The sequence below is a fragment of the Pecten maximus genome, chromosome 2 (genome assembly GCF_902652985.1).
Source record: "Pecten maximus chromosome 2, xPecMax1.1, whole genome shotgun sequence".
Taxonomy (NCBI): Eukaryota; Metazoa; Mollusca; class Bivalvia; order Pectinida; family Pectinidae; genus Pecten; species Pecten maximus.
The window spans coordinates 39,616,971-39,634,524 of NC_047016.1; the positions used below are offsets into that span (position 1 = coordinate 39,616,971).

Consider the following 17,554-nt stretch of genomic DNA (forward strand, 5'->3'; position numbering starts at 1 on the left):
ATAATTTCAAAATTTTGAGCACGTTGAAACTTAAGAGTAAAAACAAAATTTCTTTCAATATATCTTTGTCAATTTCAGGACAATCTATACCTCCCCTATAAAAGCCTTATCCAATCAGAAGTACCGAGACTTTAAGCACACATTTACAGACGTGGGGCTTATCACTGGTGATGTTCAGATGAATCAAACAGCATCCTGTCTCATCATGACCACAGAAATCCTTAGGTAAACACCATAGTACTTCCCAACATCCTCACCCATAAACTACCTGACTGTTCCTAATATCCCCACCCCTTACCTACCTGACTGTTCCTAATATCCCCACCCCTCACCTACCTGACTGTTCCAAACATCCCCACCCCTTACCTACCTGACTGTTCCAAACATCCCCACCCCACACCAACCTGACTGTTCCTAATATTCCCACCCCTCACCTACCTGACTGTTCCAAACATCCCCACCCCTCACCTACCTGACTGTTCCTAATATCCCCACCCCTCACCTACCTGACTGTTCCTAATATCCCCACCCCTCACCTACCTGACTGTTCCTAATATCCCCACCCCACACTTACCTGACTGTTCCAACATCCCCACCCCACACCAACCTGACTGTTCCTAATATTCCCACCCCTCACCTACCTGACTGTTCCCAACATCCCCACCCCTCACCTACCTGACTGTTCCTAATATCCCCACCCCTCACCTACCTGACTGTTCCTAATATCCCCACCCCTCACCTACCTGACTGTTCCCAATATCCCCACCCCACACCTACCTGACTGTTCGTAACATCCCCACCCCTCACCTACCTGACTGTTCCTAATATCCCCACCCCTCACTTACCTGACTGTTCCTAATATCCCCACCCCTCACCTACCTGACTGTTCCTGATATCCCCACCCCACACCTATCTGACTGTTCCTGATATCCCCACCCCACACCTATCTGACTGTTCCTAATATCCCCACCCCACACCTATCTGACTGTTCCTAATATCCCCACCCCACACCTACCTGACTGTTCGTAACATCCCCACCCCTCACCTACCTGACTGTTCCTAATATCCCCACCCCTCACCTACCTGACTGTTCCTGATATCCCACCCTCTCCTACCTGACTGTTCCTAATATCCCACCCCTCACCTACCTGACTGTTCCTAATATCCCCACCCTCTCCTACCTGACTGTTCCTAATATCCCCACCCCTCACCTACCTGACTGTTCCTAATATCCCCACCCCAAACCTACCTGACTGTTCCTAATATCCCACCCTCTCCTACCTGACTGTTCCTAATATCCCCACCCTCTCCTACCTGACTGTTCCAAACATCCCCACCCCACACCTAACTGACTGATCCTAATATCCCCACCCTTCACCTACCTGACTGTTCCCAACATCCCCACCCCTCACCTACCTGACTGTTCCTAATATCCCCACCCCTCACCTACCTGACTGTTCTTAATATCCCCACCCCTCACCTACCTGACTGTTCCCAATATCCCCACCCCACACCTACCTGACTGTTCGTAACATCCCCACCCCACACCAACCTGACTGTTCCTAATATTCCCACCCCTCACCTACCTCACTGTTCCTAATATCCCCACCCCTCACCTACCTGACTGTTCTTAATATCCCCACCCCTCACCTACCTGACTGTTCCTAATATCCCCACCCCACACCTACCTGACTGTTCCAAACATCCCCACCCCACACCAACCTGACTGTTCCTAATATTCCCACCCCTCACCTACCTCACTGTTCCTAATATCCCCACCCCTCACCTACCTGACTGTTCTTAATATCCCCACCCCTCACCTACCTGACTGTTCCAAACATCCCAACCCTTCACCTACATGTACCTGACTCTTCCTAATTTCTCTACCCCTTTCTTGTCTGACTTTTCCTAATATCCCTAACCTCACCTACCTGATTGTTTTTACATCCCTCAATCTCCCCCTACCCAAATCATCCAGACTTTTAATTGTATCATACTTTACTTTGTGTTTTGTTAGTTTTTTTATCTTTTGTGTTTCATTTTCTTTGATTCTAATTTGTAGTCTTAGTTACATTTCAACTTACTATGGGTATTTCAGAGAAATACATAAAAATAATTTGACACATCATAATCGTTGCTTTCATGAAAAGAATTTTATTTTGTTTTATTCAAGATGTCAGTTTTGAATTTGATATGACTGTAATAGATTTATCTTTCGGCCAAAGTTCTCACACTGTTTTAACTCTATAAGTTCTGCTGTAACATTTACCCTGCAGGTCGATGCTGTACAATGGGTCAGATGTGATCCGAGACCTGGAATGGGTGATCTTTGACGAGGTCCACTACATTAACGATGCCGATGTAAGTCTTGATGGTGGTTGTACAGCTACCTTGTCACTGTAAAATCTTATGTAAGTCTTTATGGTGGTTGTACAGCTTCCTTGTCACTGTAAATCTTATGTAAGACTTTCATTTTGTTATCTGTAGACAGATTTCTCAGATATTATCAAACATTAGCTGAGAATCTTGTAATTTGCATAAACCTTGTATCTTCTCAGTATTAGAGCTGTCAGCATGTATACATGTATATAGCTACATCAAAGTGATTTGTTGAACTGAAAGAATGGCTATCAGTATGATAAAGTTGGATGACGTGGGGGGGGGGGGGGGGGGGGGGGGGGGGGGGACTATAGGTTAGGTTTATTCCTGTCTATTTATCTGTCTGTTCGTCTGTCTATCCATCCACTCTATTTTCTGCACTTTTCTCAGCCATGCTTCAAGGTATGTTGGTGAAACCTGGAATGTAACTTCAGTGTTTTTTTGGTCAAGGTCACTTTCTGTTTTTGGAAGGGCCAGTAGGGGACATGTATACCCAGCCTGCTTGTTTTTCTTGCGTAAACTCCATATATAAAAACTCTAAAGATAGAGCCAAACCTTCATTTTAACCCGGGCCAAGTGGTTCCTTATATCCCTTTCCTGGATATGTATAAGTATGCAGAGCAATTGGAGAGAAGGGACAAACTAAAATAGGTAACCAATCACAAGAAACTCAGAATACTGTATTCCTTTCTTTATTATGCGTTGCCTGCTTCCGCCCAACAGTGGGCTTCATCAGGTCCTGATGAAGCCCATTGTTTAAGCGAAAGCAGTTGACGCATAATAAAGAAAGGAATTCCTTATATAGTAATAGGCTTGGTTTGGTTTGTTTTTATTTAACGTCCTATTAACAGCCAGGGTAATAGACTGACCTTATATATCTATTTTTGTTTGGTAAAATTACCAACTGTTTTGTAATAAACCCACCCCCTTTCTTTGAGTGACAGGTTATGTGTTGATCTCCTGGGTTTCTTGTAAGATAAATACGGTACATTGCTGATGACACTTGGAAGACAAATTTCGGTATAGAAAATTATTTCATTTTCATAGAACAATATTCCTCCAAGAAATTTGTTTGTGTTCCTATCTTTATTTTAACACTGCTAGTGGAATATCATCTAAACCTATGTCATGTTCACTGTGAATGACTAATTACTTATATATAAACAAATAAGTATTTTAGAAAAACTTGTGTTATTTTTCCTGCTTTGCTGTTTTCTTTGAAATAATTTAAAACACTTGATAAAATACTTCCTGAAATTAAAAAGAGAGAGAGAAAATGCCAGTTAAAAATTACAAAATTGACAAGTGTAAAATTGTAAATATTGAGATAATTATAAGGTATCATATTTTTGTGTGTACATTTTGTTGTTATTTACAGAGAGGTGTCGTATGGGAGGAGGTCCTAATTATGCTTCCTAAACATGTCAACATAATTCTTCTGAGTGCTACTGTTCCCAACACCATCGAGTTTGCGGACTGGATTGGGTAAAGTCATATTTATTAAAATTTCAAATAAATCATGAATGTACCTTTCAACATGTTTAATACTGGACATGTGGATTTGTTGGAGGGATGTTGTTTAACAAGATATACGCATGTGAACACCTAGTCCGAGTTTCTTCTGGCCCTAGCTGACACACTGTCTGGTCTAGGGCCCCTGATGGACGCCCCACTGCTCGCTTCCCTGCTACATTAGTAGTTGTTGACCACTCCAAATGCAAACTATAGGAGAATGAGACACTTTGTTGGAGATAGAACCGGGGTTGATGTTTTGTCCCCGAACACATTTGAAAAGGTTGGAGTAATGTGGCAGATTTTAATTGTTGATTTGTACAGAGTTATGCAGTCTCCTTCTAGCTTGGCACTGGGAGGTATTTCCGTTTAGTTCAGTCGGTAGAGTGGCGGACAATGAAAGCCAAGGGCCGTGGGAGGAGGCACACTACTAGCTCTCCTGTTACAAGTATATGCTGATATAAAAGTGTTTAATATGTAGTACATTGATGAGTATTAACTACGACCGTTGTCTGTTTAACTATGACCGTTGTCTATTTTTCCAGGAGGACGAAGAGGAAGAAGATCTATGTTATCAGTACCCCCAAGCGTCCTGTCCCCCTAGAACACTTACTGTACACTGGAAACAGTGGAAAGACTAGTGACCAGCTCTTCCTTTTAGTGGACCATAAGAAAACTTTCCTCACAAATGGGTAGGATATTTATAGTGACTGGAACTGTCATTAAAGCAATAGCTGCGATGTGAAAATAAATTCCTGGTTTAATAGAAAAAAAAAATAGCAGCTGAAAACATTTGACTACTAAGAGGATGAATTAATAGAAAATTAAGTAACTTTATGATCACTTTTCTTTGTTTCATAATTTTGATGATTCTTTTTCTTTTTGTAATAAATAATTCACATATTTTGATAGCTATAGCAAAGCCCTAGAAGCCAAGAAAGAAAGATCAAGTAAAAGTTCCCAGAACTTTGGAGCCAAAGGAACTAGGGGAGCTCATCCTAACCAGGTGACTACATAAGATTCTATTAGGTCACCTGAGACGAAGTCTCAAGTAACTTATTCTAATCGCCTTTTGTCTGTCGTCGTGCATCGTCCGTCCGTCGTAAACAATTTACATTTTCAACTTCTTCTCCAAAACCAAAATTCAATGAAATATGACAGAATATTTCTATATTTTTCACTCGTGAAAATATCAATATTCTGCCATTCTCATGAAATTTATGTTATATTAAAAGCCATTCAATATCCTCTATAACCTACATTGTGTATATATGTTATTGATTGAAATATTGTCATCAAGTCCAGCAAATTCTTTTTTATTAAATCACTTCAAAAGGTTCAAATTTTTGTAATTTTGTTTCAAGAGGTAAGTGGATAAGTCGTTCAAGATCAGACAATTGATGTAAAAATGTGTTCTGGTCTAACTTGTTCTTGTTCCACAAGCAGCAGGCTGTGAACCATCTGGTACATAATATATTTGTGGATAGTCGAAATAAAAAACATGATTTTGTTTCAGACATTTTATTGTTGTCGGTATGATATCCAAAATAATTTTTTCCAGGATAAGAACATTTGGATTTCTGTGATTGACATGCTGAAGAAGAAAGATAAGCTACCAGTTGTTGCCTTCACATTTTCCAAGAAAAAGATAGAGGATAATGTCAACAATCTTCATAGTCTTGACCTCACCACACAGAAAGAGAAGAGTGAAATCCACATCTTCTTCCACAAGTCTATCACACGCTTAAAGGATCCAGATAAAAAACTGCCACAGGTATTGAGATGGTCCCACACAACCTAAAATTATTAGTCCTTCAGCAGGAACCAGAGTAAAGGGGTTGGGGGTGGGGGTGGGGGTGGGGGTATCTATGTCTGCATTGTGTCTATCTGGCTGTCCTCCCTTCCCGACTGTCCGTCTGCGCTATACAGGTAGTTTGTCTAGACTCTTTACTACACTACTTGTCACTAGAATTCAGAGGGGATAAGTTCATCTAGATGAAGCAGGGTATCATGTATCAAAATTAGGTCACTATGACTTGCATTTTAAAAATAAGAACCTAGTGTTGTGGTATTTTGTATGTACAGGCACTTTGGTCAAGTAAGGAAATCAATTTTAAAGGGATTTAATGTCTTAGAGTCAAATGTGTTAAAATGATAACGAAATGTTAAACAAATCCTTCTAATGCATGATCATGTATAGAGTAATGAGTATGTGTAGGTAAAATTGCTGAGGAGGTGGCTCTTAGAGTTCATATAAATAAAACTGACCAAAATTCAAGATCTGTTTAACAGAGAATTTTGAAATAATCTCAGTATAATGTATATGAATCTGAAAAGGTAAATTGAAATTTTTTGAAATTATGAAAAATAACGCAAAATGTTATATTAATAATGCCTTTATATATACATTTTGTAAGTATGTTTGTTAAAAGACTACCTTGGATGAATGATAACTTAATATATTGTATATGTAGGTACTGTGCTTTTAATGTGATACAAACAGTGTTTGTATGATAGATTATGATACATGATTTGGACATGTTCGTGTCGGTGAAGGGTTATACAAATAGCTTACATTTATTTTGTATTATGTGGTACGTGACATCAGATATTTCTGTGTAGGTGATACAAATGGAGGACCACCTTAAACGTGGTCTGGGCATGCACCACAGCGGAATACTTCCCATTCTCAAGGAGGTGGTGGAAATGTTGTTCCAGAGAGGATTAGTCAAGGTATGTCCAGCCAAATCTGTTCATATATTAATGACTCTTATTAAATGCTTTATCACGTGCTCCTCAATTAATTCTGTAAATCTTTGGGCATTATATTCTGTACAGTTTTAGTTTGCCTGTCAACATTTTGTTAAAAGATATGCAGGAAAAATATTTACTGGATGAAATAAACAATAGTGAAGTTTTTCATATGATTGATATATACAATGTACATTAAGTATTATGTAAAAATAATTGATACATCGAAAAATAAGAAACTAAAACCGCCAAAAAACATCAAAACCATATGTAAAGCAATACATGAATATGTATTAAATCATTACATGAATCTGTATTAAAATCATTACCTGAATATGTATCAAATCATTACATGAATATGTAAATCATAACATACATGAATATGTGAAATATTTAAATGAACTTGTGAATGCACAGATCCTATTTGCTACGGAGACGTTTGCCATGGGTGTAAACATGCCAGCCCGTACTGTCGTGTTTGACTCCATAAGAAAGCACGATGGAACATCATTCCGTGACCTTCTGCCGGGCGAGTATATCCAAATGGCGGGAAGAGCAGGGCGTAGAGGCTTGGATACTACAGGGACGGTGATAATTCTCTGTAAAGGGGATGTACCAGAGATGTCAGATCTTCACAGGATGATGCTGGTGAGCGATTACCGTATTAATGCCCAAAAATAAGCCCCCCTTTTTAATCTTTGCAGAATTATCAGTTTAAATGAAAGTAAGCTGAAAGTGGTTCAGAAATAAGCTCTCCTCAAACGTTAATGCTAAAATTTTACAGTAGGGGACAAGGTTATTTGCAGGATAAATACTGCAGTACATAGCAGTCATTTTATTATGATGATGTGGTGTCAGCGATATTGTATTAAATGATTTCTGAATGCCCAAAATTTCTCCAAAGCTGTGTGTGGATAGTTTTAATTTCTTCTTCCATTTTTGTTTTACATTTCTTAAACATCAGAAAATTTAGGCAGTCTTTTCAACAATTTCTGTTTTACTTAACTTTAAGAATGTTTTAAATTTTTGGAAATTAAAACTTTAACCATCGAAACCATCATATCTTTTCTAATAGAATGGCCCTACATATTTTCCTAACTATAGGGGAAGCCAACCAAGTTGGAGTCACAATTCCGTCTGACGTATTCTATGATCCTCAACCTCTTACGAGTGGAGCAGCTGCGCGTAGAAGACATGATCAAACGCAGCTTCTCGGAGTTCCACTCACAGAAGGATACTGTCAAACATAAAAACGCCCTCGAAGAGCTCCACTCTAAGGTGGCGGACATCACAAACATAGAGTGTTTCCTGTGCTCTGTGGATCTGGAAAAGTATTATGAGAGCTGTAAGGAATATCATGAATCCAAGAAACAGCTACAGGTAGGATTGTTGTCATCAAATTATAAAATGTGTAGCCTGAATAACACCTAGTTAATCTGTGTAGCTACGACTAGTCACAGAGGTAAACTAGATTCATGGGACAATTTGGTATGGAAAGAAAAATAAACTGTTCCTCCAAAACATCATCTTCGCTAGCCAAGTTTTCTGATTTTGTTACACTCCACGAACCCTTGACAGATATAGTTGTGTTTAAACCATCACGCCCTGGAATCCCAGGGTATCCAATCAAATTGCATTTTACATTCAGGCTTGGTTTCGCAATAAGCAAAAATTGCAGCGCCCAGCAGAGAACTACCTTGTCGACTATATCATGGCATTTTACCTAAATATTCACAGTGTTTGATCAATTGATAGAAGTTATTGATCCTATATCTCATCAAAATGACACCAGCCTCCATGTGTGAAGTACATTGGTAAAGCTCGTTTTGATTGGTCAAAATTTCATGCATAAAGTGTGGTAATTTCGAATCTCCGCTAGAGGGGCAGAATTGACGAACATATCTGCCAAGGGTTCGTGGAGTGTAAAGTAATCAGAAACTTTGGCTAGTGAAGATGCCAAAACACTTGCTGGACACATCAGATTTGTGATACATTGTATAAGGCTTAAGGAGATAAATAACAGGTTTTCTGATAAATCTAGCTTCACAACAAAGTAAATAGGAAGTTTTATGATCTGTGTTGTTGTATATTGATGCACTGAAGTATTGTTGTTAGGATAAGTTTTGAGAAGATTGTTCACTGTCAAATCTGGTGTCATATACAATGGACAAACAAACCAAGTTTAGGCTTAAAACAGTCACGAGATAGATTTGTATGGTATGGGAATGGAGTGATTGTATAATGTAAGCTGTTATATGGAGATGAAAAAATGTTATCTTTTTGTAAGATGGGATTGCTCAATAGGGCTGTCAGTAGAGCTTCAGACATGTAGCCTCAGGTGAAAGATCTGAGGGGAGTGTTTGTCTCAAGGAAGCTGAGATGACAGACCATCCTGTGGTATTGTGACTGTGTCCTTGGGACAAGACACTTAATCTAAGTTGCTCTTGATAGTATAGGACATGCTTCCAATTAATTGTTCATTGAGCTAGCCACCAGCTACATGTACTAGTTGAAGATGCTACCCCAGTCCCCTGGCATTTAACAGGGTGATAAATCAAACAAACAAACAAAGCTTTAATGAAATTTTCTCACCAGTAGATTTTAATGTAGATGAAGCTGATATCTGAGCAATGATACCTTGAAGGTTGATAGTTTTTATAATAGTGATGAGGGTTGATTGTACCATCTTGCCATTTCTTTATCTTACAGACTATTGTCCTGTCACATCCTACAGCGATCAAGTTACTGAGCGCAGGGCGAGTGGTGGTTGTTGACAATGCCATTCACAGTAACGTTCTGGGCGTAATACTTCAGACAAATGTGTCCTCAAGTTCTAGTAGTGATCGAGTCTTTACCTGTCTCGTCATTTGTGATGAAAAACATGTGAAAGGTGAAGGACAGACAAAGTCTGGTGGTAATATTGGTCTGGTCACACCAGTGTTGAGCAAAACACTGTATCGACCAGAGGGCGTGTGTTGTCATCAGATGGTACCGCTGAAGGCCGAGGATATCAGTGTGGTCACAACAAAGACGGTACGAGTGGAGGTGGATAGAATCATTAATGATATACGCAAGAGGCAGCAGCCGAGATTTAGGTATGAAACACTACACATAACAAAACTTGTATATTTACTAAAGTGCTCTTTATGCGTCTGGTGTGCGGCCGGCATCAGTCTATTATCAACTTTTCTCTTTAAACAAATTCTTCTCAAAAACCGTAAGGCCTAGATTCATGATATTCAGCCAGTAGATTCCATATATAGATCCTCATGAAGTTTGGCTACAGAAATGACCTTGATCAATATTCAAGGTCACCTCAGGAACCTACCAGGTCACAGGCGTTTGTAGATTTATATTGAAAAATGCAAATTTTAAAACAAAGTATAGTCTCATGAAGATAGGAAAATTTTGATATAAGACTCCATAATCGATATTGTTAGTAGGAAATTCAATGATAATCTCATGAACTTTATGCTATAATTAGATTCAGATCACCGTAAGATGATTACAAAGGGATCTGATTGATGTTTCAGAACATGATTTAACTTTAATGTTTAATGCCTTCAATTTCTCCAGAGATGACCCTCCTAGTCAAGCAGTGTCCATAGCAACACAAGAGCTATTAAGATTAACTGAAGGAAACCCCCAGGGATTGCCAGGCCTTGACCCTGTGAAGGACCTTCACCTTCGCGACATAGACATGGTGGAACAGTTCCGAGCGTTCTCTCTCCTGGAAGGAAGTCTGAAGACGTTCCAATGTGTCAACTGTCCTAGATTTCAGGAACATGTATGTTTCAATACTTTAGCCTGAATTTTTTTTCTAGTCATAGATAGTGCTTTTTTTTTTTTTTGGGGGGGGGGGGGGGGGGGAGGAGGGTAAACTGTAATCAGGGTATTTGGTCTTGTACATCTAGTTAACTAATCATATTGTGTAAATCACAATAAGATATATATTTAGGTTTGACAAACTCCTCCCAGGATCTGATCTCTGTGTTTTGTAGCTAAAGATAGGTAAAGGCAAAGGTAAAGATTCCTTTGAAATTTTTGAATTTAAATAAAAATGTGGTCAATAGAAAATTATTTTTGTACTATGACTAGAGAGATTTCATAATAAATGAAATTTAATTAAAGAGATGTGATAACAAGTAAAAGAAGACTTAAAAGGATATGATAATTAGAGAAATATCATTAAGAGATGTGATAATAAGTGAAATGTGACATATTAAAGAGGCTTGCCCGCAGAGATCAGAAAAATTGGCTAATAGAAAAAGATTTTTTACACATGACAGATTGTTGGAATTGTTGAGTTTTTCATTTTATTTTCCTTATAAAACGCTGAAAAGTGATATTAAAACCTCATTTTAAAATATTATTTATTTAATCGCAACCCGCAATAAGTCTAATTTGATTGACACATCAAAGAAACAAGCATGTGCACAGTGCCGCACAGTGATAACTTCAAAGGTAGCGGCGATTTACAAAGAAGATTTGCCGTTATATTCCATACATTTCCCTCTCAGGTTGAGTTTTAAAACGTCTTTTAAATACATATTCTGTTATTGTTTTCAAGAAATAAAGTCGGAAAGCCTCTAATTTTGTCACATAGAAACGTGTACTGAAGTTTATTTAGTGATCGGAGATGTGCTGTTTACCGGTCCGTCTGCGGGTAAGCCTCTTTAAGAGACGTGATAATAAGTGAAAGGTGACATATATATTAAAAGACGTGATGATAAGTGAAATGTGACATATTTTAAAAAAGAGATGTGATAATGAATGTAGCTGATGTATGACTGAAGGAAACTGGTCTGACATTAGAATTGTTTCCTTTTTTTCCTGAAATAATATTATGATTTCTCTGTATTACAGTTTAGTCAGCTAAGTAATAATATGAAACTGAAGGAAGAGTACATGCGACTCAAATTTCTGTTATCTGATGAAAGTCTTCAGCTTCTTCCAGAGTACCAACAAAGAATTGAGGTGAGTGGGTCTTCATATAGTAAGCATAATACATATAAGCTAATATTGAAATTACTTGGGACTATAAAAAGGGATCACCACATTACTCTTTAAAATTCAATTAAAATCTCTTGAAAATGCCATTAAAATACTGTTTATCATTGAAAACTTAGAATGGTTATTAAATGTATTCATTTAAGATGCTACACCACCGACAGCAAATACACTCTCAAAAAAATGCATCAAATGGTACCCATTGTGTGGAAATACATAGAAGTAACAAAAACAAAATCAATAGAAACAAATTGAACAGTGTCCTATTGCTTATAATCAATTTAATAATGAATTTACTGAATAAAATGTGGAGCAGGATTTAATTTCATGGTGATGCAATTAATTACTTATATAATTAATCACTTTCAATTTAAAACAAATTGAAGGTGGAAATAGCACAAAGATCTACTTTTGGTATTGTTTGAAATATGAAACGCATATTCTTTATTTTACTCAATCTTGATTATATTTTCGTTGGTGATGTAACATGTTTAAATCGTAAGATTGTAACTACATGTACTTTTGATAATTTAATGATTTGTTGATGTTTTTTCTGTTGTAGGTTCTTAAAGCGTTGAATTACATTGACGCCAACAATACAGTGCAGTTAAAGGGGCGAGTTGCCTGTGAGATCAGTAGCCATGAACTTATGATTACTGAACTTGTGTTTGAGAATGCACTTACTGAACTCCATCCGACAGAGATCGCTGCCCTGTTATCCTCGGTTGTATTTGAACAAAAGAAGGCCAGCGAACCTAACATTATTGACACATTGGAAAAGGTAAAATTGCATCCCAGACAAAAGATTATTTCTTCCTTGAGCCTTGTAATGATATTATTGACCATCTGTACAGTAAAACCTCTCTAGTTTGTTGTCAGTCCCCTACCGGTGAAATAGAGAGGACTTTACTTTAGGTTTCCTCCCTGTCTGTCTGTCCGTCCGTCCATCTGTCTGTCCACTCAGTTTTCCACATTTTTCTCAGCCATGCTTTAAGTTATGTTGGTGAAAATTGGTATGTAACTCTAGTATGAGTAGCTACAGATCAAGTTAGAGTTTCAGGGTTTTGTGGTCAAGGTCAAGGTCACTGATACTTTTTTTTATTGGGGGCTGGTAGAAGACATGTATTGTATACTTGCTTCAATAATCCAGCACCATATATATTACCCTAATACATACAAAATACTGGAGTATGTCTCTGTTAATATAAAACTCAATTCCATTGTTAGCTCACCTGCCCGAAGGGCAAGTGAGCTTATGCCGTGGTGCGGCGTCCGTCGTCCGTCCGTCCGTCCGTCCGGCGGGCGTCAACTTTTTAGCCCACCATCATCAGATGGTGGGCTATTCAAATCGCCCTGCATCCGTGGTCCGTCGTCCGTCCGTCCGTCCGTCCGTCCCTCCGTCCGTCCGTCCGTAAACAATTCTTGTTATCGCTAATCCTCAGAGAGTACTGAAGGGATCTTTCCCAAATTTCATATGTGGGTTCCCCTTGGTGCCTAGTTATGCATATTGCATTTTGAGACCAATCGGAAAACAACATGGCCGACAGGCAGCCATCTTGGATTTTGATAATTGAAGTTTGTTATCGCTATTTCTGAGAAAGTACTGATGGGATCTTTCTCAAATTTCATATGTAGGCTTCCCTTGGTGCCTAGTTATGCATATTGCATTTTGAGACCAATCGGAAAACAACATGGCCGACAGGTAGCCATCTTGGATTTTGATAATTGAAGTTTGTTATCGCTATTTCTGAGAAAGTACTGAAGGGATCTTTCTCAAATTTCATATGTAGACTCCCCTTGGTGCCTAGTTATGCATATTGCATTTTGAGACCAATCGGAAAACAACATGGCCGACAGGTAGCCATCTTGGATTTTGATAATTGAAGTTTGTTATCGCTATTTCTGAGAAAGTACTGAAGGGATCTTTCTCAAATTTCATATGTAGGTTCCCCTTGGTGCCTAGTTATGCATATTGCATTTTGAGACCAATCGGAAAACAACATGGCCGACAGGCAGCCATCTTGGATTTTGACAATTGAAGTTTGTTATCGTTATTTCTGAGAAAGTACTGAAGGGATCTTTCTGAAATTTCATATGTAGATTCCCCTTGGTGCCTAGTTATGCATATTGCGTTTTGAGACCAATCGGAAAACAACATGGCCGACAGGCAGCCATCTTGGATTTTGACAATTGAAGTTTGTTATCGCTATTTCTCAGAAACTTATGAAGGGATCTTTCTGAAATTTCATATAAAGGTTCCTCTTGGTGCCTAGTTATGCATATTGTGTTTTGAGACCAATTGGAAAACAACATGGCCGACAGGCAGCCATCTTGGATTTTGACAATTGAAGTTTGTTATCGCTATTTCTCAGATACTTATGAAGGGATCTTTCTGAAATTTCATATGTAGGTTTCCCTCGGTGCCTAGTTATGCATATTGCATTTTGAGACTAATCTGAAAACAACATGGCCGACAGGCAGCCATCTTGGATTTTGACAATTGAAGTTTGTTATCGCTATTTCTCAGAAAGTACTGAAGGGATCTTTCTGAAATTTCATATGTAGGTTCCCCTCTGTGCCTAGTTATGCATATTGCATTTTGAGACTATTCGGAAAACAACATGGCCGACAGGCAGTCATCTTGGATTTTGACAATTGAAGTTTGTTATCGCTATTTCTGAGAAAGTACTGAAGGGATCTTTCTGAAATTTCATATGTAGGTTGCCCTTGGTCCCTGGTATTGCATTTTGGGACCAATCGGAAAACAACATGGCCGACAGACAGCCATTATCGCTAAATCTTAAATTTTATATATAGGTTCCCCTTGTTTGAAAAGTACTAGATCTAGAGGGCTGTTTCTGAATTTACACAGATTAGTAAGACTTAGAAGAAGGGAAAAGTAGAGAAAAGATCAATCTGACATGGAACCTATAAAGATCATTCAATGGTGGGCGCCAAGATCCCTCTGGGATCTCTTGTTCATTCAAACGACTTAGTCTCTATAACCAAGAGGCCCAGGAACTTGATCTTGGGCCTGTAGCATGCTGGTGTGAAGGGCTACAAAGTTTGTTCAAATAAATGACCTTGACCTTCATTCAAGGTCACATGGGTCAAATAGGCTATAATCTTCAAACAACTTCTTTTCAATAACCAACAGGCCCAGGGACTTGATATTGGGCCTGTAGCATGCTGGGGTGAAGGGCTACAAAGTTTGTTCAAATAAATGACCTTGACCTTCATTCAAGGTCACATTGGTCAAATAGGCTATAATCTTCAAACGACTTCTTCTCAATAACCAAGAGGCCCAGGGACTTGATATTGGGCCTGTAGCATGCTGGGGTGAAGGGCTACAAAGTTTGTTCAAATAAATGACCTTGACCTTCATTCAAGGTCACATTGGTCAAATAGGCTATAATCTTCAAACGACTTCTCAATTACCAAAAGTCCCAGGGACTTGATATTGAGCCTGTAGCATGCTTGGGTGAAGGGCTACAAAGTTTGTTCAAATAAATGACCTTGACCTTCATTCAAGGTCACATGGGTCAAATAGGCTATAATCTTCAAACGACTTCTCAATTACCAAAAGTCCCAGGGACTTGATATTGAGCCTGTAGCATGCTGGGGTGAAGGGCTACAAAGTTTGTTCAAATAAATGACCTTGACCTTCATTCAAGGTCACATGGGTCAAATAGGCTATAATCTTCAAACGACTTCTCAATTACCAAAAGTCCCAGGGACTTGATATTGAGCCTGTAGCATGCTGGGGTGAAGGGCTACAAAGTTTGTTCAAATAAATGACCTTGACCTTCATTCAAGGTCACATGGGTCAAATAGGCTATAATCTTCAAACGAATTCTTCTCAATAACCCAGAGGCACAGACACTTGATATTGGGTCTGTAGCATGCTGGGGTGAAGGGCTACAAAGTTTGTTCAAATAAATGACCTTGACCTTCATTTAAGGTCACATGGGTCAAATAGGCTATAATCTTCAAATGACTTCTTCTCAATAACCAAGAGGCCCAGGGACTTGATATTGGGCCTGTAGCATGCTGGGGTGAAGGGCTACAAAGTTTGTTCAAATAAATTACCTTGACCTTCATTTAAGGTCACATGGGTGAAATCGGCTTAAATCTGTTAACAATAATTTTGCGATAGCCAAGAGCCTGCAAGACCTGGTATTAGGCTAATAGAATGCTGGAATGTAGGACTAGAAATTTTTTTAATACGAATAAAACTAGCATACTATGATATTTGAATAAAGAGGTAATCCACATAGTAGAGCCAGGTGAGCGATACAGGCCCATTGGGCCTCTTGTTGCATGTTTAAGCCGATCAGTACATATTTAATTCCAGATTCTTTTTAATTAACCAAGTGAAATCGGTTAATTATGACACGTTAAATACATGATTAGTAATCCATGAAATAGTTTATATATCAGATCATGATATTTTCTATATGATCACTTTATGCTTTTTTCTTCACCATCGTGGGGCAGGGTAAGGAGCGAATCTTAGAGATAGCTGATAGGATCACATTGCTACAGAAACAGAAGGGCATGCTACTAGGGGCAGAGTACAAGGAAGCGTTCAAGTTCGGACTCATGGAAGTCGTGTTCGAGTGGGCTAGAGGAATGGTAAGTATTAGGCCATGGGCTGTAATTCTGAATATAAATCTGGTACGAAATCACTTACATTGGGTGGGATTCACATTTTCGTATTAATGCACTATTCAAGTAATTCCCTTATCAAATGAAAATTCTTCCTTGGTAAAAAATTACTGGAATGAACATCGTTTTGAAGATAATGTAAGATACAGCATCATGGTGTGGGGGGTTTGTCAGTTATATTTGATGTGATAATTTAAGATGAATTGAATTAAAAAGAAGAATCTGTTCTCATAGATATAACATATATCATTGGCATAGTTGAAGTTTTTAGTTTGCTGAAGACCAGTTTTATATCATTTCAGCCATTTGCCGAAATAACAAATCTGACGGACGTTCAGGAAGGTATCATTGTGAGGTGTATACAGCGTCTACACGAGACTCTGAGAGACGTGAGGAATGCTGCGCGAATTATCGGTGATCCCGTCCTCTATCAGAAAATGGACGAGGCCTCCTTCATGATTAAAAGAGACATTGTGTTTGCTGCATCATTATACACACAGTGATTAAAATTGTAAAAATAATGTAATGAAATAAATATTGAGACGGTACCACATTTGTATGTGATGGAATTCAACAACGCAAAGGATTATTAACGGCTATTCCAGTAAAATATCTGTCCAACGGGAGGACACCATATTTGTCAAACGGACCGCCAGCAAGAGTGATTTAATTCAAGTAGCAGATATAATCAGCCTGATTTTCTTCAGCACTCGCCATGCATTGATTTTCTTCTTTTGCTGGATTCTTCCTGTTGGATATGTGATATATATTTCACTGGAAGAGTCCTCATTGTAGTTTTTAATGATCATTTCATGCCTTTGAAGTTGAAATGTATTTTACTGGAAGATCTAGAGTCCTCATTGGGTTTTAATAAACTGTATGTGATATTCCTAAACATGGATAAAAATGAAGACAGAGAAAATGTAAACTTTGATGACATCATTAAGATTTTTCCAGAAATCCAAGTTACTTTGGGCCTTGGGTTTAGTGGGTTCCAAAGTTTGATGATATGAAAACATAACCTTACCTAAGCCTAATGTTGTGTCATTAGTAATGAGCCATGACCTATTTACAGAGGCTATTTTTGAGTCTGTGCAATGCAATAAAAGCATTATTTATCAACATTGATGACATTTTATTGTTGAAATGATTATATTTTCCAGTTAGCTTCATTTTATTATCAGCAGATGTCAGTTTTGGATATGTCACAATTTAGTAATTGATTTTGTCTCTA

The 17,554-nt window shown here is 38.4% G+C and overlaps 1 protein-coding gene across 1 annotated transcript in view; it reads left to right on the forward strand.

The window, feature by feature from the left end:
* Window positions 1–17,451, forward strand: part of LOC117322048 (helicase SKI2W-like) — a 29,873-nt gene extending 12,422 nt beyond the window's left edge. Inside the window, exons 11-25 of the mRNA XM_033876773.1 lie at window positions 79–225; window positions 2,277–2,361; window positions 3,758–3,864; window positions 4,437–4,583; window positions 4,804–4,897; window positions 5,453–5,665; window positions 6,514–6,624; window positions 7,060–7,290; window positions 7,747–8,022; window positions 9,352–9,737; window positions 10,219–10,429; window positions 11,509–11,619; window positions 12,215–12,433; window positions 16,150–16,287; window positions 16,623–17,451. Coding sequence (XP_033732664.1) covers window positions 79–225; window positions 2,277–2,361; window positions 3,758–3,864; window positions 4,437–4,583; window positions 4,804–4,897; window positions 5,453–5,665; window positions 6,514–6,624; window positions 7,060–7,290; window positions 7,747–8,022; window positions 9,352–9,737; window positions 10,219–10,429; window positions 11,509–11,619; window positions 12,215–12,433; window positions 16,150–16,287; window positions 16,623–16,823 — 2,677 coding nt within the window. The 3' untranslated portion in view covers window positions 16,824–17,451. The remainder of the gene's footprint in view (window positions 1–78; window positions 226–2,276; window positions 2,362–3,757; window positions 3,865–4,436; window positions 4,584–4,803; window positions 4,898–5,452; window positions 5,666–6,513; window positions 6,625–7,059; window positions 7,291–7,746; window positions 8,023–9,351; window positions 9,738–10,218; window positions 10,430–11,508; window positions 11,620–12,214; window positions 12,434–16,149; window positions 16,288–16,622) is intronic.
* Window positions 17,452–17,554: the final 103 nt, after the last annotated feature.